General features: G+C 42.8%; 1 protein-coding gene across 1 annotated transcript in view; it reads left to right on the top strand.

Moving 5' to 3' along the window:
- foxo1a (forkhead box O1 a) overlaps positions 1–22,664 on the top strand; it is a 40,330-nt gene extending 17,666 nt beyond the window's left edge. Inside the window, exons 2-3 of the mRNA XM_083696364.1 lie at positions 18,171–18,362; positions 19,076–22,664. Of these exons, the coding sequence (XP_083552490.1) occupies positions 18,171–18,362; positions 19,076–20,275 (1,392 nt within the window). The 3' untranslated portion in view covers positions 20,276–22,664. The remainder of the gene's footprint in view (positions 1–18,170; positions 18,363–19,075) is intronic.
- Positions 22,665–23,073: the final 409 nt, after the last annotated feature.

Genomic DNA, 23,073 nt, shown 5'->3' with positions numbered 1-23,073 from the left:
AGCTGCAGAGGTCTGATGGCGGAGGTGGGTAGCCCAGCCAAGAGTGTGTTGCAGTAGTCAAGGTGGGAGATGACAAGTGTCTGGACCAAGAGTTGTGCTGCTTGGACAGCGACCCTCTCCATGTCACCTGGTAAGAGCGATCGGCCAGGTAGGATGCAAACCAGGAGACTGCAGAGCCAGAGATGCCCAGCTCTGAGAGGGTGGAGAGAAGAATCTGTGTTGAATGCAGCAGAGAACAGAGAGGAGAGGGCTGAAGCTTGAGCAGAGGACAGATCCTGTGTATAGAGAGGAATTAATTATGGTGGTAAGGAATAGAAGGATGTCTTTGGAGATGGATTAGAGAAAGGTGAGAGGATAGGATCAGGAGTTGCCTGCTTGCATGTGACAAATTTTAGTATATCATCAGGGGAGAAAGAGCTGATAAACCAGAGACCGAGGGTAGCACAGTGGGTTTGGGAGGGGTGGTAGCAGTGTTGGCGAGAGGTTAAGTGAAGGAGCTGCTAATGTCATCAACCTTCTTTTCAAAGGTAGGTGACAAAGTCATCTGCAGTCAGGGGGGGGGGGGGTAGGAGTGAGGAAAATGTGCAGAACAGTTTACTTGGGTCAGAGGCAGAGGATTGAATTATGGAATGCTGGTAATACTCAGCATGATGCAGAGGAGGTGTAGTTGAGGAGGAGAGAGAGATAAGATTTTAGGTCACCAGGGAGGCCGGTTTTACTCCAGTTCCTCTCAGCTGCCCGGAGCCCTCATCTACAACCTTGCAGGGTTTCAGACAGCCAAGGAGCGCGTGGAGCGGATTGTGCTGGCCTTGTGGTCAGTGGACAGAGAGAGTCAAAGGATGAGGAGAGAGTGGACAGGAGGTTGGAGGCGGCTGCATCAGTAGATAGAAGGGAGAAGGATTCAACAGAGGGTAGGGAGGATAAGGCAGAGGAAGAGAGAGAGGTGAGAGAGAGAGGGTTTGCAGGTTGCAATGAGTGGATACAGTATGGGTAGAGTCTGACTGGGAGGGGGTGGATTTGAGGGGAAGGGATAAGGATACAAAGTGATGTTCAGAAACTGGAAGAGCGGTAGCAGTAAGGTTGGAGGTATGGGAGGTGAAGACAAGGTTGAGCTGATTGAAGATCTGGTGAAGACAAGGTTGAGCTGATTGGCCTCCTTATGAGTCGGAGGAGAGTGGGAAAGGGTAAGGTCGAACGAGGAAAGAAGGTCAAGAAGGCCAGACAAGTTAAACTTCTCTGAGTGGATGTTGAAGTCACCCAGTAGTGTGAGCGATGTGCCGTCCTCAGGGAAGAAGCTGAGAAGGACATCCATCTCTTTATTATAATTTATTGATTCTCCAAGAATACTCATATTATAATGGTGGGTGACTACAATACAACATAACACATCAATAGACCGTAAAGGCAATAATACTACCAACTATCACCCGCAGGCACTTAAAAATATTAGACATGTGAGAACTGGTAGATATTTGGAGGCTTAAAAATCCTGACCTGGTAAAATGCACATTCTTCACAAAAAAACTAAATAATTCATTACAGATTTTTTCATGGATGATACAGATTCAGTTGACCCACTTATTGTATGGGATACTTTTTCTATTTTCTTCCCAAAAACAAAAACTGTTTGGACAAAAGAGAAAATACTTACAACAGAAACAGAAAAACTAGCATTACAAAAAACTAAACTAAATGGAAAGATCAGGTTTTATCTAAAAAAAAACAGGGCAAACTGGATGGAGAACTGGTGAAAATGCACCAAGTGTTTCCTGAACCTTCAACTTACTACTAAACACTTATCTGAGTTACCGCAGCCTTTCTATCAGCTCGAACCAGTTTGCCCATTCTCCGTTGACCCCTCTCATCAACAAGGCGTTTCTGTCTGCAGAACTGCCGCTCACTGGATGTTTTTTCTTTATTGTACCATTCTGAGTAAACTCTAGAGACTGTTGTACGTGAAAATCCCAGGAAATCAGCAGTTTGAGAAATATTCAAACCAACCCCCCTGGCACCAACAATCATGCCATGGTCAAAATCACTGCGAACACATTTTTTTCCCCATTCTGATGGTTGATGTGAACATTACCTGAAGCTGCTGGCACGTATCTGCAGGATTTCGCTTCTGCCACACGATTGGCTAATTAGATAATTTCATGAATGAGAAGGTGTACAGTGTTCCTAATAAAGTGCTCAGTGAGTGTATATCCATGTTTGGAGGGCTAACATTTGTATAATATTAAGTATTAAACCTCTCGCTTAAAGCCTCTATTATATAGAAATTATATTTAAATCCAAACTGGTTTTCCAGTAGGCTACTAAGAGACAAATCCAATGTTTAAAAAGGGGCCTCTTTGCTGTTATTCAGATGAAAACTGCCTATTTAAAGTGGATTAACATTGTTAAAATGATTATCCATACAGAGTTGGCTACAATTCCTATTCAACCTCCAGAAAAAAACAGGACAAATATTACAGTGAAAAAGCCAATTTTCTTGAAAAGAATGTATAAGACGGCTATTATTTGTATAAATTACATTGTGAACAAGGAAGGTAAAATCATGTCACACAAGCAACTAACAAAAGTGTATGGAGGTGTATGCTCATTACACATGTATAAACAACGCACTGCAGCTTTGCCACAAAAAAATGGAAGAGGCAAATACTGAGAAAGAGAAAGGAATTAATTAGTCTGTCTGCCACACATTGAAAACCACAAATGGCTTAAAATGGTAAAAAATAAACTGTAAAGTGCAGCAGTTTACTATTAAAACTGAAGATAGTTGGGAACAGATTTTTAATGGCATCGGGTTTATGATTTAATATTCAAAACAACAATTGACACAGCAATACGTTCTTTTTTAATTTAAACTTATATATATATATATATATATATATATATACATATATACAAGTATTGCTACAAAAAGAATGCTCAATATATGGAGCATTGAACAGTTAGTCTTGTGCAGATTCTGCCATGAGGAAATATAATCAATGGATCATCTATTTTGGCACTGTCCAATGGCATTGACTTACTACAGATCCACACTCCATCCACACTGATGTCTGATAACAGATCCACACTCCATCCACACTGATGTCTGATAACAGATCCACACTCCATCCACACTGATGTCTGATAACAGATCCACACTCCATCCACACTGATGTCTGATAACTCGCAAGCAATTATGAGAAGTATAAAAAGTAGCCCGGATCAAATATGCGTTGTCAAAAAGTTACCATGGTTACAATGGGACAGAAGAACTTTACAGCCTCAAACCACTCATGACTAATCAACAAAACAATAAATCCATAATTTGTGAAATCTTCGTTACATGATTGTATGACTAGCAAAAGTTGAGAGTGCAGTATTTATTTTGGCAACGAGGACGAAAGCTAGCATAGGAGATTGGTCCGCTATCCAGCTGGTTCAACCAGTCACTGTCACGGTCAGAGCTAGAGAACCCAAGCCCAGTCACGACACGTATATCACAGGAATCGGGTTTTAATGAAGGAGTTGAGGGAGCAGAATGGTACGGCAGAATGACAAGCAAGGCAGGGTGGCAAGGCGGCAGGGCAGGCAGGCAGGCAGAAACCGGGGAGTGGCACTGAACAACAGAGAGAATGCTGTTAGTAAACATTAAGTAAAGTAATGCTCTGAGTAATAAACGCTACAAAGCGGCCAAGCGCGAAACTGACGTGTAGAACAAACAATCTGGCCATGAGTGGATGGGAAGCTGGGATTTAAATACTGCATGGTGATGGGATGATGAACCGCAGGTGTGTAGACAGAGCATGTGGAGTGGAAGATGTGAACTGGATCGAGCTGGAGCCTGGAGCCACACCCACACACATACACACATACACACAGACAGACAGACAGAGACAGACAGGGGAGAGAGAGCCTGGCACAGACTAGGTGGAAGTGGAGGACGTGACAGTCACATTTAATGCGAAATGAAACAGGTGGTCATTATGCTTTTATGTATACAAAACAGTGCATATAAGTACCACTACAAGAAGCCAGTTACTATAAAAAACCGACGGTTTTTTAGTTTATAAAGTAGGTTGTAATGCCACTGAAAGCAATGGTCGGTGAATTGATTTTCTGGTGTGGCGGCACTATATTTCTGCGGATGCAGAGAATCTTTAAAAATCCACGATTTATAAGACAGGTAGTTCAGGCAAAGCAGCGAGAATAATGATACCAGACATCCAAGACAATGGCCCATCGGTGGCTCACTTTTGGATTCAGTTTCAGGAATGGTTGTGGTTTAAGGCATAATATCAGTATGCAGACTGACCTGCAATCTATACTGTTGGGGGATTTGAGGGACAAGGCCCATCCATTGGGAAACATGATTTTACTTTTAGGTAAAATATTTATTTTGAGGGAAATTGCGACTGAATGTATACAAATGGAGAGGTTCAAGGCCTACGTGAAATGCCACAGTAGAAAACAGAGAGTAAAGTGGTTATATACTGGGAAAGGTGGGTCAACCAGGAATAGATAGTTGATTGGCCTTGATTCATTTGTGAACCCAAGACAGGCAGAGATGGGGATTTGTAAGTGTCAATATATGTGTATGTGTGTATATGTGCGGGTATTATATATACCATGTCATGAGAATAGCTGTACATTAAGTAGAATAATGGTTGTGATGTTCTTTTCATGTTCTCCATTTTAGGGGAGGGTTGGGGCAGAAAAAAGGGACTAGAAATTATGCAAGTAATGTTACCTGATTTTAAATTCTATTAATACATTTTCAAAGCTGATCTACCCCTAAAAACATGTAGGTGCTGCATGTGAGGTCTTTTTCTGACAGACTACCTGTCTTACAGAATGCAGTAAATGTACAATGTAGTAAATTAAAAAAGCTTTCACTCTGGCGCCTCTGTCTTTTTCAACGCCTCTGTCTTTTTCACAAGTTGGTAAGAGAGGGAGAACCCATTGTGTTCACTGAAATGGAGGTCACTCACACGTCCTTTACACATAATCGCTCATCAGTGGGAGACACACTCAGAGGTAGTTCTCTCTCTCTTGCAACCCTACCTGGTGATGTCTGCTGAGCCAAAGCTGTACTTAGAGTGGGAGACTTGCTGAGCGTGTGATGGGCTAATGACAGGCTGTTTCAGTCTCTTAACCACACCACTTTAGCTCACCCAGTGTCAGCACAAAACCCACACTCAAGACATGACCAAACAAGAGCATTGGGCTTCTTTCTTGAGTGGAGATTCAACAGATATCGATTTTTTCCCCCAGATATTTGGAAATGGAATGTATTGGGGCTGGATAGTTACACAGGTATGTGAATACTGAAATGATTGTGACTGTTAGACCAGGGTTTGATAAGTCTGTAGGATTTTGTAACTGAAGTGAGTGCAGTAGAGCTGTTGCAGGGTTAACCACTAGTTTCACTTTAGCTGGCTCTAGATCTCTGTATATGTGAAACTGCCTGGAGGACAGAAGAGGTTTACAGGCTTAGATGTGTGCAGCTGCTGTGTGTAGGCTTTTTGTGTAGATTCGAGTGCTATCTATCAGACACTCTTTTTCTACTTTTTCTAGGTAATTTACAGAGCTGGTTTCAGTTGTGGCCTCAGTTGACTCAAATTGGCTAATGTAGGTGTTGTTGTGCTCTGTGGGGGATTTTGAATTAGAAGACTTGACATTTGGGCTGATGTGAAAATGTCTGCAGCTCGGTCAGTGTGTCAGGTCTGGTCTGCAGACTGGGGCTCCTTAGACTGCTGCAGGTAGAGGACAGAGTGCCCGGGGAGGAGAGGAGAGGGGGAAGGCACCAAACAGTGTGGCCTTTCAGCAGTCCTGGCAGGAAGGGAGTTTGAACCAGCACACTGTGTGCTTGACTGTTCCAAACACACACACACACACACACACACACACACACACACACACACACACACACACACACACACACACACACACACACACACACACACACACACACACATGACCCCTTAAGGATCTCTCTCTCTCTCTCTTTCTCTGTCTCTCTCTTTCTCCCCCCCCCCTCTTTGTCTGTAATGTCTATCATTAAATCCTGTATTTTCACAACAACTATACTGAATACCAAATTATGCACATTATCAGAAACACTTACATTCATTCAGTAGGAGTCACTAAAGAGTCTATGGGAATGATAACCCACTATGGATGGGTAGATGTCTACGCTAGCCTGCCCTGGATTGTTACAGACCCAGATCATATCGCAGCAGACAATAGCAAAAGACTCAGCCTACAATAAAGCAAATGGAACACCAAACTTGAGAAAGTGAGCATAGTAACATTGTGATTGGGTGCTGATGCTAAACATAAGCTCAGTAGGAAGGGCAGAGGGGGGTGGAGGGGGTAAGAGGGTGAAAGCTAAATTTGTGGTGGCTCCACACACTGTGGCTTACATTCCATGGCTTCTTCTCTCCCTCAAAACCACTCTTTCCTGAGAGGCAGGAAGTCAGCCCCGCTTCCTGTGACAGTCCTCTTTCATGTGGGCACTTCCTTATGTTTGGCTGACGCTGTTCTGTTGACTCGAAGTGTGATGTTCGTGCTCCTCACATTGGCCTCTGGAGGAATAAAGAGAACTCTGATCAGGAGAGGGCTAGTTTTAGTGCTAGCTTTCGGCACCACACCAGTTTAGCACCTGCCTTAATACCAAGTCATGTTTACATATAATTCAACTTTCTTTATGTTGAGTCACAATTAACTACACTTGAGTCTATATGGAGGTTGAATTAAGCAATAATAGATGAGGCCATATGTGTTAAGACATTTTTTTATCCTGGCTGTGACATGGTCGTGGACACCACAGCCATGATAAAAATGTCAAAACACATTTTCACACAGTGAATTATTGTTTTTATACAACAGGTTACCAGCATTAAAAAGCAAGATTAATTCCCAAACCATCACATTTTCAACAAAACGTGATGCTACATTTTACACTTTACTAACACTTTACTAACAAGTGCAAATTAAGGTGTTCTCTGGTCGTTACTGACTGCCATGTTAAAGCAAAACTCATAGGAAAGTTTAATAAACCTGCATTTTACACATTGTATACCAAGAAAGGGGAAAGGGAATGCAATCAAAGTTAGATGGCACATGTTGCCTGCAGTCTGCGACACACACATACTAGTGGCTTGTGCTTGGCAGTGATCGACAGAATGGTGCGCTCATTACATCTGGCTGGCTAGCAACAGTAGTTAGCTGGCTGGCTACAAAAAGCTGGATTAAGTGTAGCCAACTAACTTGCATGTTGGTGGTATGGCTAGTAGTAGTAAACGTAACTAGCTAGTAGTAGTAGTAGAAGTAGTGTGCGTTGCTATGTAACAACTTAAACAATGGCACTTTTTATTAATGGACGTGGCCATGTGTATGTTGTCTAATACATCATGGGCAGGATAGGCTGTAACAATGGGAATTCCAAACCAACCATTGTATAAAGTGAAATACTGTTTGCACTTGCAGGTGTGTTTAGTATGTACTGGACTGAAACCAGGCATCTGCATGCTGTTGTCATTCATCTCTCTGCCCCAATGAGTTCACTTGAACATGTTGTTAGGTTGGCATGCTTCAGCTATTGTTCTTCGACATACTTTATTATTATTATTCCAATTCTTCCCAGTGCTACTCTTTCTACAACTTTTAAGCTATTCGCACCAATCCAACTTTACAAAATGCAGAGAGGTCTAACTCGCATTGCTACAACTTTAGCTTGAAAGTCCACTTTTTAACATGGAGGTCTATGGGAACCAAAAGACAACATTTTTGGACCTCCACTACTCTTACCCCTTTTAAGCTATTCACGCCAATCCAACTGTAAAATATACCAAAAACCCTAAATTGAAAGCTTTCTGATACCTATTAGATTTTTTAAACTGTTAGGCTATTTGTAACTCCAAAAACTCACCCGGTTAACATGGTGGAATGTTGATTTAGGCCAACATTCTGAGAGCCCCCATTGTTACTGCAACTGCAATGGGACTTTCAGAAATCTTGAATAAAAGCCACAGGAGACCTGCAGCAACACATTCTTAAACTGATTACACAACAATGCACTCACTTGGCTACCAGTTCTACTTCACTGAAACATCCCTCAACCACTTCACCAACCAACTCGATATCCACTCCACTCCACTCCACTACCCAACTGTACAACATTCTATCTAACTAACCTTCTAACCCATACTGATTAACTGATTATCTATCTATCTATCTATCTATCTATCTATCTATCTATATCCTATAACGTTCTCTCTCTTTTTTTTTTTAAATACTTTTTAGCATAAAAAAAACACATCTAAACTGTGTAGACTGACTCCACATAAATAATTTATATTCAGATTTTTCATACTATTTACACTTTCTCAGCTTTACTCAAATTTGCATGAAACCCTATTCATGCCTTTACCGCTGTGTGCACAGCAAACTTCTTAAAATCAATGTTTAAATGGCCAGACTTATGTAATTTGACCATTTATGCTTTTTGATCAGTAATCAAATTTGCCTGAAATCCTATTAATTCCTATGACCATTTGCTCTGGGTGGAAACATTTAAAATGTGTAGACTAACCAGCCAACCAACCATTCATCCATCCCCAAACTAACTAACCAACCAACATACCAACCAATCTTTAAACTTTATACACTACTATAATAAGACTTTGCAAATGCACAAAGTTTCTTCTTTCTAGTTCTCATTCATTAGTATTTTTGCAAAAACCAAGGTCAAATATTTATCCCTCAAGTGTTATAATCTTGTGATAGGATGTTGTTATTGTAATATTTCCAGGAGACAAGATTAGAATGTCCTCCGACAGTAATCAAAGCTCAGCCCTCTAAAATCGGCGGTTTTGTAACCTTGGTCAGGAATGTTGATTGTGATGGCTGGGAATCCTGCTTTCTCTGTTTCCTAAGAGATACAAACAGTTTGGCTGTGATTGTATTTGAACTTTGACCATAAATGATTAGTTGGAATTTTTAGATTCCTGTGCACTGCAGCCAAAAAAATCAAAGTGTCACAGTCATCAGTCCCAGAGGAAATGGCCCTAGAATGTGTCAGAGTGATTATGTATAAACACCACTGGAGGTGAAACAAAAGTGTAATAAATGAATCGGTCAATGAAGTGTGCTTCATTAATTGGCACAAAGTGCAACTGTTTTCTCCGTCCGGTGCTTTGGCTGTCAAACCCCCCCAGCTTCCTGCACTGTAAACTAGGAGTGGGTGCTGTCAGTGTTCCATGCCATCTCTGGCTCTCAACCTAACACACACACACACACACACACAGGGCATTTCCACTTGCCTGCATCCAGACACACGAGATGCCAGAGTCTCCCCACACAGAATAGTTCTGAGTTTGCCATGGTTCTGCCAAGGTATTTCCCCTCTCAGCCTGTTTTATGGCTCAACACTTTCCTGAGTGAGAAAGTTTAACTTTCATCCAATAGCTTTAAAATAGGTTTTCTACACATTAGTTTAGATAGTTTTGCATAAGTTTTTATTTAGCAAACATCCCCAGTAGATGAAGTCATAACACTTGCAACACAGTAGGAGTCATTTGCAGCCTGGGTTTGTACTCAGTATATTGATTCTTAGGCTCAGAGCTTGCTGGCAATCCTGGCTGTAGAATGCGTTTCTCTTTTCTTGTCAGCGTGATGATATATGGCGGTAACAGGACGTCCCGGCGTCTGCTCTGACATTGTAATCATTTGGTGTTGCCCCGGCATAGCTGAAATTACCCAGCGCCCTCAGTGGTCATGGGAGAGAGAGGCTTATGACCTAAGCATTACTCCCTACCCTCTGTACCACAGACCCCAGTGTGCAGGGGGATAATGCATTAGCTCTACCCTGTCTTTCTATCTCTGCATGCAGGGGACTGAGATGGCCCAGTTCATGCAATCTAGTTGCAGACTATTGGTGGAGTACATCAGGCCACTTCATTCTTTGTTAATTTCATTCATTTGTAAAGGGCCAGTGTTCAGGCGGTGCATCATGTGGCCCAGAGCCCTGGGTGTTCCCCACAGGGTGGGTGGAGCTGGGAGTTGAGTACAGCAGACTGTGGACCAGATGTGGGGAAGTGAGTCACAGCAGGATCAGGGATGGCGCTAGGCTAGGCACGCTAATCTCTCTGTGTGCGGCCAGTGCCAGTGTTTTAAACCATGCTTCAAAAACAACAACCTTTACGCGTACTCATCTGGCCAAGGCTCATTACTTCATGTACTGTATGGTCCAGAAACAAAACAAAACAAAACAGTGGACCAGTCCAGCCAGACTGAGGAAACCCCCCGCAGATGAATGTAGTAAAACAAGTACTGAAAAATCAGTGCTCTTAGTTGGATCAGATTTACATTGACATAGTCATAGAACAAAAAATCTTAGCATAACATTAGCATAATCTTAGCATAACATAACAACTTAACTCCACTAAGACTTTAAGGTTTTTGCTCAAATAAATGATGGTGTGTGTGCGTGCGTGTGTGCATGAATGTTTGTGTGTGTGTGTGTGTGTGTGTGTGTGTGTGTGTGTGTGTGTGTGTGTGTGTGTGTGTGTGTGTGTGTGTGTCAAGTCAAATCAAAGTTTATTCATCATATGCACAGGATACAGCAGTAAACAGTACAATGAAATACTTTTGATGAGCTACCTCTCAACAGTGCAGTGAAATACAAGGATAGGAAAAAGTAAGTAACAATACAATACACAATATACAATCAGTAGTACTAACAGTGAGTCAATAAGTGTAGCCTTGGGTGAAATATATACAGATAAATAGTGTACATATACAGGGTTCTCCCCAAAGAATGTAAGAGTGGCTCACACTGTGAACTTGGCAGCGCCACTATGCAAACATTTCAAGGGCTTACAAAGTCTTAAACCTTTATTTATACAGGGGAAAGACAGCGAGACCAAGGCCTGTTTTGCAGGTGCAGCCTGTCGATAATATTTACACAATAACAAAACAACAAAAATACAACACAGTTCAATACAGAAATCAATACATCATATAAAACCACAATATTAGGAGAACATCTTTCAGCAAGGAGGTCCTCAATTAACACCCTAAATTGCCCAAGCAGCACCAGAAGATCCAACAGAACCTTTTTCTGTAGGTTGTTCCAGCAGTGAGGTGCACCATAAGTAAAAGCGGAGACCCGGGGAACCTCAAGAGTTAACCAATTCTGAGAACTGGTTAGGTAATTTATGTCCTTGGGTTTTAATAATGAGGTTAGGTAAGCCTGGAGTTTATGCAGTAGGCACAAAAAGAGAGTATTAAAACTATCACCTGTGATAAAACGAAGGGCGCTATAGTAGATGGCATCCTAAGGCATTTTGGTAGACGATATCACCATAGTCAAGTACTGGCATGAACGTTGATTGCGCAACCTGCTTTCTGCTGTTCAGGAAAAGGCACGATCTATTCCTATAGGCCAATTATATGTTTGTAAACATTGAGGATGCGCGCTCATCAGAAAACTCGCGTTGCTAAGGACAACAAAGGACAAATGAAGAGAGGAAGACAGCTAGCGAACTAATTCGATGTAGCCTACGTTATTAATTAACGTAATAGTTTTAGATTTTAGTTTTAACATGTGCTCCAATTACTACAATAGCTTGTCACCCAGTGATAGGCACTGTTATGCTACGAAATTAACCTTGGTGAATGGCATACGTCTTGCAGACCCATGTGCATTGGCGCCCTGTTAATGGTTAAACGACGAAACGAAATGGCCATGCCTTCAGTGGCCAGACATACATACTTACCTGATCGACACTCCAAGTGTTTATACCCGGGAGACGTTATACGCGTACAAGTCGCTTGATGCGTACAACTTTGTTCTTTGTCGTCACGTCCAAGACACGCAATTTCACGATTACCAAGTTCAAAACTTTGTAGTGCTGAAGACTGAGGTGCTGCCTAGCCAAAGACAGATCAAGAAGACAGTTGTACAAGGCGTGAGTTATTGTCAACAAGACAAACAACTGTATCCTGACTGCGAACTGCACCTGTATGGCTGGGTATGTACCTAACGTTAATTTACTAAATTACCTTACCTTTCCATTATTATTTACCCAATCCACTGTCAAAGTCATTCATTTAATCACTGCTCATTTGCTGCAATCATACAGCTGTGGTTATTGACATATCTAGCCAAGCACCATTTAAACCAATGTGTTAATACATTAGATAGCTAGCAATAAATCTCTATACCATTTTCCTGCAGGTTAGGGTCATGCTGGAGCCATGCAGCTGCACTTATGTTAAAAGTTGAGCTGTGGGTCAGGATGGGAAAGACAGAGAAGTACTTGTACTTCAGGAACTAATATGTGGATCCACACATCCAAGAGAGAGGTGAAGCCAGCCAGACTGAGTGAAATCAGCTTCAGAAAGCCTAAGAGGACAGACAGCCAACTGCAGCCAGCCAGAGCAAAGCGTAGAAAGACCAATGTCAAAGGTTATATATGATATATTATTTTTGGGTGAACTATTGCGTTAAGTATTTTAATACTCTATATACCTGCCTAGAAATGTAGACACAATCTGTAGACAAGATCAGGTCATGGACAGGTATAAATGAGTACTTTAAAAAATGTAATTGCAACAAGTAAAGCCATTACTATGACAGAATTAATATAAAAACGTTATTACCACTGCCATGTAACAAGTTAATGACACATCAGGAATCAGCTGTGGTTGCAATAGTTATCTAACATTTATTTTATTATGTTTTCAGAGCTGACGGATGAAGTCATAGCAGAACTGAAACTACTGGCACCTAAAGCAGCTGTGCTCACTAGCATGGACTTCAGTGACACAGATTAAAAATTAAAAAATTAAGACCTTTGTTAACAGCTTTTCGATTCTGGCATCCCACTGCACAACACAACATGTTTACGGACTTTTGAACTTTCTTTTTGCAACCGACATGCACATTCAAACCTGTGTGATGTCAGTGTGACGTAGTCTGATAATTCACCTATAAAATAAGTCACTTTAAATTGTAGCTTTTTAACAAGCTCCTCCGTATGTTTTCTGAATGTCAAGTCTTTATCAAAACAAATGCCCAGGTATTTTAGTGGGGACAAGCTCAATGGGGGCACCATCCAAAATACATATGCATAAATCAGATACATTTGTCTGTGATTTGGTAAATAACATATTTTGTCTTTCTAGCATTAACCTCAGCCCAACAAATGCTCTCTGCAGGACAGTGAATGCAGACTGTAGCTCACAAAGAGCATGGTTAATCGTGGGGGCAATACCATATTGCCAGTGTCATCGGCATACAGATGCAGGTTACAATTATTTACAGATAATCTAATATTGTTGATGTAAAAAGTTAAGAACCAGACCAAGAATTGATCCTTGTGGAACACCCTTTGTTATGTCCAGAAAACCTGATTTAACACAATCAGTTAAGACACACTGTTCTGTCTGTTAAATAATTTACAAACCATCTACATGGGCCTGATCCAGGCCTATTTCAGACAAGCTCTGAATGAGTAGGTAATGGTCGACCCTATCGAATGACTTTAACACATTGTTTAAGACAATTTAACACATTGTTTAAGACAGGTGTAGCTGCTGAGACTGTGCTATGACCCGGTCTAAAGCCACATTGGTGCACATTTAGAATAGAATGAGAAGATAAAAAGGTTCTTAGCTGGGAGTTGACCAGGGACTGTAATACTTTGGAAAGGCAATGTAGCTTGGATATTGGGCGGTAGTTCAGAGGTCGGAGTGGTCACCACATTTATGGAGAGGGAGCACATGGACTGCCTTCCAAACATTGGGGATAGTACCTGAGATAACAGTTAGATAAAAAATATGTGTCAATGACTTGGCAATCATGGAAGCCGAAAGCTGCAATAGGCCTGAATCAAGCAGATCTGCCCCAATAGGTTTTTTACATACTATTTAAGCAGGGCACTTAGTACATCATAAGTATAAAATGGTTGAAATGAAAACAAAGATTCGCTCGTAGTTGACTGATCTTCCATCGAGCCAACTGGGGGCTGGGAGATGGGAGTGCAGTCCACCGTCTGATCAGGGTCAGCCAAACCATTTCTCTCAAATAAAAAGCCTGTTGAGATAAAATTCTGGTTAAAGCCATTACTTCTCTCATTTTCTCTGTCATGAGGCTAGAGTCTATCAAAACTTCTTTAGGTAGGGATTAAGAGGAATTTCCACGCTTCAGGACATTCATTGTTTTCCAAAATTTTGTAGGATCACCAGCAGAATCCGAGATAGCACTTAGGAAGTAGCTTGATTTAGCTCTCTTAATTGATGAGGTACATCTATTTCTCAGTTGTCTGAAAATCAGCCAATCAGCTATTGAGTCTGTTTTTCTAGCTTTGGCCCAGGCCTGTTTTCTTAACAAAAGGAGATCTGAGAGTTTTGTGGGATACCAAGGATTAGATTTATTCTTAATTCTAAGGTGTTTAAAGGGGGCATGTTTGTCTGCCAGAGATGTAAATATAGATGAGAAATGTTCTAGTGCCAAATCGGGGTCAGGTATGCAGCTGATAAGGGAAAGATTCGACCAATAAAGATTATGTAAAAAAACGTTGCTCGCTAAAATGTTACAGAAAAAATATTTTTGTAGTGAAGCGTCTAATACAGGCTATCGGACAGTGATCGCTGATGTAATTTGAAACCACTGGATATATATTTTATAAGGCCTATTTGTTACAATGATGTCTAGCAGGGTGGATTTATATGGATTCTTCAAGTTAGGCCGTGTTGGTTTTGAGAGTTATGTGATAGTTGTAAGCCACCGCACAGGTGTTTTTATCTGAGGCTGGAGACAACCAGTCTAAATTAAAATCACCTATTATTACTAATTCAGAATGTAAATAGGAGGGTAGAAGTGCAGCTAAGTTATCAAGGGCACGATGATGAGCAGATGGTGGGCGATACACTCCTATCACAGACAGCTTAGAGTTATGTCCAAAACACACACTTAGGACTAAACATTCATATTGATTTGGTACAGTGGAGGACAACAGAACAGATGCAGTAGAACAAGTTTTTGACAAAAATAGCCACCACTCCCTTCTCTGTCGGTCCTAAATATGGAATAGTCATTTAAGGATACATCATTGTCAGGCACTGACAAATTTAGCCATGTTTCAGAGATCACAAAAATGTCTGGGTTTGCCTGTTGAGCCCATGTGTTGATGAAGTCCATTTTATTTATTAGGTTTCTGGCATTTATATGCAGTAGTCCAAGCCCATTTCTCATTTTAAAATTGTCCAGTGTTTCTAGGGTTGGTAACTCCCCTAAGGCGTAGGCTAATTTGCTAGGCTGTACTGAAACAGGTTTTTTTTGGCAGTGTATGGGGGAAATGGATTGGGGTTACCTTAACAGAGTTAGGACTTGCATCCCCTCACCATTTTAACACTTTCTCAATTTTGTCAGATAGGATCTCTGCTCCTCTTCTGTTTGGGTTTAATCCGTCACGTTTAAAAAAATGCTGGTCTCTCCCAAAACAGGTCAACAAAATTGTCAACAAATGGAATATCCTCGGTGTTACAGAATGCTTCCAGCCACCGATGTAGCTGCCGTAGCCTGCTGAACCTCATGTCACCTGAGTGTAGCAGGGGTAGTGGACCAGAGATCACTGGCTGTAGTCCTGATTCCTTCACGGTATTGGAGAGCTGTATAAAGTCAGTTCTCAGTTTGTCCGAACAGGCTAGTTTGATGTTGTTTGAACCAACATGAACCACAACAGTTTTTGCCTCCTGGTTAGATTCCAGGACTGAGGGAAGCATCTGGTTTATGTCCTGTACACATGTTCCCGGGTAGCAGAAAGTTCTGCTCTCCGGGAACATGACATTCAGCACCATAGAGCTGCCAACTACTATCCTAGAAGGGGGGGGGGTCGAGCAGGGGGGCCATGAGGGTGTAGCTGTTGCTTAGGGGAGGGTGGGCAGGGAGAGAGGTGTTGGCGAGACTGACGTGGCCGGCCGCTCACTGGAGGCCTCTGGACAGATGTGGGTGACTTCGGGGGCGTGCACATGTCAATTTAGGTGACTCTCATTTTAGAACATATATTTATTGCCATTTAAGACACATGGTCTAATGCTGAATAGACTCACCATGATCAGAGTGGTACTCCAAATCTTAAGTCTGTGCTTCCCAGACAAAGGCAGTCTATCCTCCTCTCTCCTTTCCTCCTCTCATCCTCCTCTCTCCTCTACTCCTCTTTCCTCTCTTCTCGTCTTTCATCTCTCCCTTGCACTTGCCTCTACGCTACCTGCCTACCTGTCTAGTAATGTAAACACACTTGATAAATAAATCAGTAGGATAATTCTCTCACCAGTACTTTATTATGCAACCTGTAAGATCATGTAGCAACTAGCTAACCTACCACTAGATATTATAGAGGGCATCATTTCTTTGTACCCCTTCACCCCTTGAGTGCAAATAGTCTCTAGTGCAGGTGAGCAGCAGGTAGTTTTGCTGGGCAACTGGGGGTATCAGTTCAAGAGCCTTATTGCTTGAAGGTAGAATCTGTTTCGGAACCTATTAGTCTGAGGCCGGATGCTCTGGTACCTTTTAGGTGTGACTGCAGTGGCTGTGATCTTTGATGATTTTCTGGGCCTTCCTCAGACATCTCTTTAGTAGATGTCCTGTAGGCTGGGAGCTCACTCCCTACAATGTACTGTACTATTTTCACCACCCTCTGTAAAGCCCTGCGGTCAGGGGTGGTGCGGCTACTGTAAAAGGCAGTGATGAAGCCGGACAGGATGCTCTCGATGGTGCACCTATAGACGTTGGTGAGGATCTGAGGGTCCAAGTCAAATTTCCTCAATTCCTTTAGTCATTTAAGCAGGTTACCTTAGATTTTTTGGGCACTGGAACAATGGTGGTCCCCTTTGAACAGGTGGGGACTACAGACTGGGACAGGGAAAGGTATGAATATGTCTGTAAAAACAGCTGTCAGCTGGGTTGTGAGTATTCACTCTATTAAAAGTCTTAATTACACCAGCCACAGAGATCGAAAGCACGCAGTCATCATGAGCTAAGCCTAACCCAAACTGAGCATTGAAGGATTTGAGCTTGTCAGGAAGAGATGCATTGGTGTGCACACAGCTGGATGGGGGGGGCAAGGGAGGGCCTTATGTCCATCCCGGAAGGGAGTGTAAACATGATCCAAGATGTTCAAGGCTTGTGTTGGGCAAGATATATGCTGGTGGAATTTAGGCAAAACTTTCCTCAAATTGGCTCTGCTGCAATGAATGTGGCCATCTGGGTGAGAAGTTTCATGCCTGTTGGTAGTCCCGTACAGTTCTTTAAGTGTCAGAGTGGTGTCGGCCTGATGTGGAATGTACACCGATGTAATGGTCACGGCTGAGAACTCCCTAGGAAGTTAATCATAACATGTTCGAGGTTTGGTGAACAAAAGGTCAAGAGTATCTCCACATTAGAGTACCAGGAGTTGTTCCTTGAGTCCTTGAGTCTGATCCAGCCAATGAATGGAAAATCCTTCAGGTTGAATGGCCGAGTTGGATATCACAAGCCAAGTCTATGAAAACCAGGACGTTGCAATTCTCCAATGTCCCATAGGAAAGTAAGCCTCTCCCTGAGTTTGTCCAGCTTATTGTCAAGTGACTGGACATTGGCCAGAATAATACTCAGAAGGGGGGATAATTTCCATGTGGTCTTAGCCTTACCACTCGTCTTCCCCGCTTAGAGTTTATGACTCCAAGCTATAGAGCCAGATATACTCTATATGTGAGTGGATATTCAGCGGTGGCAGCAGATTCTGGGTTAGGTAAGTCAGAGATGAGAGTTTCTCGTATGTCCCAAAGTACTTGGCGGTCATAAGAAATGGCTGAAGAAATGGTATGTACAAAAAGATATAACACTTACACTAGAACACTAAGCAAAATACAAAGTTGAGGAGAAGCTTGTGGAACGGCGACCATAGTCGTCGGCCCCACACATAGTATTACCTGGTTGAGTAACCTTATACTATATTATCCCCGCTGTCTCTCCCCTGGTCAACTGTCAACTCAAGCATGGTTTTAAAAGAGAACCAGCTGGGAGAGGGATTTGCACTTGTATGCTATAGACCTTGTGTCCGATGGGTTGTTATTGGAAAAGGACACACACATCACAAGCTTTCTCTCTGCCACTCTCTCTCCTTCAGAACTCCATCAGACACAATCTGTCCCTGCACAGCCGCTTCATCAGAGTGCAGAACGAGGGCACAGGGAAGAGCTCTTGGTGGATGCTCAACCCAGAGGGGGGCAAGAGCGGCAAGTCTCCCCGTCGCAGAGCTGCCTCCATGGACAACAACAGCAAGTTCACCAAGAGCAGAGGACGAGCAGCCAAGAAAAAGGTAAAGAGGCTGTTAATGATATGTTTTGCTTGTGCTTCTCATCTTATATGTTACCCGGATACATCCCTCATCTTTGATATCCTCCTCAGCACATTTGTACATACAGTAGTAGCCAGGGACGGATTGGAACAAAAAATCAGCCCAGGAATTTTGGGCACAATGCCCCACGTTTTGCTATCAAAAACAAAATAAAGAGAAAAAAACCATCAATGTAGGCCAAAAATGTAAACTAAATAGGACTATGTAACATGGAAGATAATTAGGTAGACTTAGCCTATGGTAGCCTACAACCTACTCTCAGATCAATTACATGACAACTATGTCCGAAATCATATCTACTATGAAATATTAATATTAATACATTTTTGGCTGTAGGATCTATAAACAGTCCAGACAATTTCCACCTTTTGTTTTTACCTGTTCTTTCAATTTTAACCAATGTATATTCGTGGATTTTGACACAGAGACTTTGAGGGTGTTCTGTAACTGATAGTTTAAAGAGCCTGACTGACTGACCAATCCTGTTCGTTCCCGTTTGTAGAAATGTCAGTATATACAGGCTAGTAGAAACTACTGAAGTGACAGTGGAAGAGACTGAACATACTACAATTTACAAAGTGACGGTGCATCAAAAGACACAAGGCATGTACAAGGAGGCATACTGTGCGTACATGTCGACTGTTCCCGTGACTCTCCACTCTCTGTGCCCACAGCTGTCCCTCCAGGGTGGGCCTGAGGGGGGTGCGGATAGCCCTGGCTCATACTCCAAGTGGCCTGGCAGTCCTAACTCCCACAGCAACGATGACTTTGATGCCTGGAATGGCTTCCGGGCACGCTCCAGCTCCAATGCCAGCACCCTGAGTGGCCGCCTCTCACCCTTCGTGCCCGAGGACGACCTAGGTGATGGGGATGTACATATGGTGTACCCAGGATCCTCTGGGGCCAAGATGACCTCCACCCTTCCCAGCCTGTCAGAGATGACCAGCTCACTGGGCCACCACCATAGCTCAGAGAATGTTATGGAGAATCTTCTGGATAACCTGAACCTGCTCTCACCGAAGAACTCCCAGGTGGGCGTGGGGGTCGCTGCCCCAGGGTCCTCCCAGTCCTCCCCCTCCCCTCTGATGCAGGCCAGTCCGGGATACCCCCCCTACAGCTCCCCCAGCATGGGCTCCCAGCCTCAGCAGGACTACCGCAAGTGCCTGTACGGCCAGGCCAGAATGAACACCCTGTCCCCCATCCCCATGCAGACACTGGCTGAGACCAAGCCCAGCTTTGGCCCATCTATGGGCCAGTATAACTGCCCTGCAGGCCTCCTGAAGGAGCTGCTGACCTCAGATTCAGACCCGCTTGGTGAGCTCATGCCCTCGGTGGACACCGTAGTGTCGCAGTCCAGCGTCGGCTGCATGCTGCCTCCCTACAGCAGCGGCCAGCATGGAGCCAAGCTTATGGGGGGCGGGGGCTCTCACCCCCATGGCCTCTCCCACTCCCACCCACATGCTGTACACAGCCAAGCCCCCCCTACATCAGTGGCCATGAACGGACGCACACTCACGTCCTTGTCCAGCATGAACCACAGCGGGGTTAGCGCTCGCCTGCCCTTGGGGAAGAGCCCAATGCAGATGCCCTACGGCCTCTCTGCCCACCTAGGTGGGGGAGGGATGCCCAGCTACTGCTCGCTCAACACCAATGGTTATGGTAGGCAAGGCCTGCCCCAGCCACCGCACCCAGAGAAGCTGCCCAGTGACCTGGACGACATGTCCATCGAGAGGTTTGAGTGTGACATGGAGTCCATCCTACATGACCCCCTGATGGACGGAGACTCGCTGGACTTCAACTTTGAGCCCATGGTCACTCAGCAAGGGTTTCCCCACGGAGTGAAGACCACCACACACAGCTGGGTGTCAGGATAGAGGACAGGACTAAACCAGACACAGGGGATTCTTACAGAACCATTTTGCCTTCAAGCTTGCCTAAGCTGACATCTAAATGTTAGTGTTTGTTACAGGACACAGTTGTAATGCATCTCAGAATAGAAACTGGGAACCCAAAGATGCCCCCCCCCCCCCTCCCCAAGGTGCCCTGCTCAATCATCTGCATCATAGACATTTCTGTCCCAAAACTCTTATCTCCACAATCACACTCTTCTCAGAAAACAGGACTGTGACTGACCATGTTCCGCCAAGGACATTTACTTACAGTAGGCTCTGAACTGGGTTAGAGGTGGACTAATCATAGATCATAATTTGTGTATGAATCTATCAAGTGCCAAATACTTTTTCTTGACATTAGAGCCAATTTGAAATACTATTAAAAGTTTAAGTCTAGTTTCCTTACTATTGTTGCAGAATAGTACAGTGCTTTCTCTGTTATAGTGCCAACATGTCCCAGCTACAAAACTATAGCTATACTGCTACCTACAAACTGACACCAGGAATACTATTTGCTCTTAATTTTGTGATTAAAAACGTTTAGATTGTCAGCCATTCTGTCTTAAGTGACTTTCAGAAGCCTTTCGTGATACACCAGCTTTCATAGAGTAAGAGTCTCAATCATACATGCTACAATTCTGTCCACAGACCAGCTGACTACTCTGTAATGGCCTCCCATGTGTTTTGTCAATTTATGAGGCTTTACATCAATAGTGGCCTTCACACCGTCCTTAACATTGTCTTTGTGTACAAGGGGGTATAAATGGTTATCACTGCATGAGAATCATGGAGGTAATGTGATATTGATGTTAGAAGAGTGGGGTGAAAGGCATGTTGCATGCATGCTGTTGACCATTTCAAGGACTCCAGGGATTATTGGACTATGTTACACTGTAACACATTTTCCTGTTGCCTGGTTCATTGTATAATGTATATTGTCATTGGATTTGTCATATGCCATTATGTAGTGTATTGTCTAGTCCTGTACAGAGTGTTTACAGAATTAAATCAAACTTCAGGGAAGCAGAAATGTGTTGTGAATTGAAAAAGAAAACTGGATCTGACACAGTTTCACTTACGTAACACAAGGTGGGATTGTTCTCATACGTGAGGGTGCTTCTCAATCAGGCTGTAAACAAGGTTCTTGCGTTTTCCTATATCTTGTATATACATGAACATATATATTGAAACTATACAGTAGATGTATACTAGATACAGTATATATTTTGACTTTTAAATTATTTGTTGTTGAATTTGGATGTATGTTGCACATTATGCATGCACACATAAGAATTGTTCATGGATCCTTATGTTTGTCACTCAGAACTCAGAAGTACCACAGGGGCCCATTGCCTGATTGAGTAATTCAGAACTACAGGCTTGAAGACTTGTTATTGTAATAAACCTGCTTAAAATGTGGAGACTCCCTGCTCTTGTAGATAAACTACTATTCCCCTGCTGTTAAGTAGTTCAGCAGTTGTGGTGGATAGGATTTCTTTGCCTCCTCATATTGGCTACGCAGAGAGAGAAGTGGCAGGAGTGAGTGATGTTACTGTGTTGATGCTGCAGTGGTTAGTGAAATCCTTTTCTGGGCCAAGACTGAGTCAAAACCCTCTCCCATCAAAAGCACTGTGACTCTCCATGCGTAACCTGGTCCAGATTCATCATTTATTCCATGGTTTCATGGAATATTGATGGATATCTGCTCTTTTAAGGATGATTAACTTTTTACGGTAGAGCCCTTTGATGCTGTTCATACAATATGATAATTTGCGTGTCATTAAGCCCAGCTTTCATTGGGTTCCTGCTATGTTCACCTACAGTACTTCTGTCTCTCTGTCTCTTCCTCTAGGTATTTAGGAGGCCATTGTCATTAGATTTTTTTAATGTGAGATGATCACACACTAATCATCTTCACTGAGACTAGACACAGTATGATGAATAGCATAGTCCCCCTTTGGTCCTCCATGCCTGATGAGTACCACAAAGTGTTATCTATAGCTTGTACATTTGCATTGCACTTAAGACAGTTAAGTGCACTTAACTTACAGTTGCTTTGCACTTAAAAACGTCTTAAAGATGATTGTCCTTTTTGTCAGGGCATATCAGTGATTATAATCGGAATTACTCATAGTCAACACTTCATCATTTGGGGATCTTTGTAAAGATTAGGTTCTTCAGCTCAACCGCTTCTCATGGGGTAGAGAGTTAGGCATTGTAGCTATAAATGGATAGTTCACTATTTTACACCTTATAGTCAGATGGTTCCTTACCTCAAAGTAGTCTAAGGGCTAGGAGAAACTGTAATGTAATTTATGGTTCAAAGTTGTTTAAATAGCCACTATTAATTCAGCTACAGTATGGGACAAACAATGGGACAAATTGTGTGATTGGGGGGGGGGGGGGGAGTTCTACATTTGTGGCCAAATCACTTTAAATTAACTCTTTGACTTGGTTGGAAGTTACTTTGACGTGATGTGGCCACAAATGTTGTTTTGTTCCCCAATCACTCCCATTGCTTTTTTGTTAGCGGTGGTTGAAGTTAGCTGAATCTAGTAGTTGCTATTTAAACAACTCTGAACGATGGATTATGGTTTCTCCTGGCCCATCTGACTACATGTATAAGTTGTACAATAGTGAAGTAACCCTTTAAGAATGTTGAGTGATGTAGAGGGATCTTGAAGATGATATTACATTCTTGCATTTCATTGGGCTCAACACAGAGGGCCTTTAGCAAGCTGCTGTTAGGCTTTGGTGCCAGATATTGCCTATCTACCCAA

The sequence above is a fragment of the Argentina silus genome, assembly GCF_951799395.1.
Source record: "Argentina silus genome assembly, chromosome: X".
In the NCBI taxonomy this organism is placed as follows: Eukaryota; Metazoa; Chordata; class Actinopteri; order Argentiniformes; family Argentinidae; genus Argentina; species Argentina silus.
The sequence above is the reverse complement of the archived record's forward strand: the minus strand, read 5'-3'. Positions and strand labels throughout refer to the sequence as shown.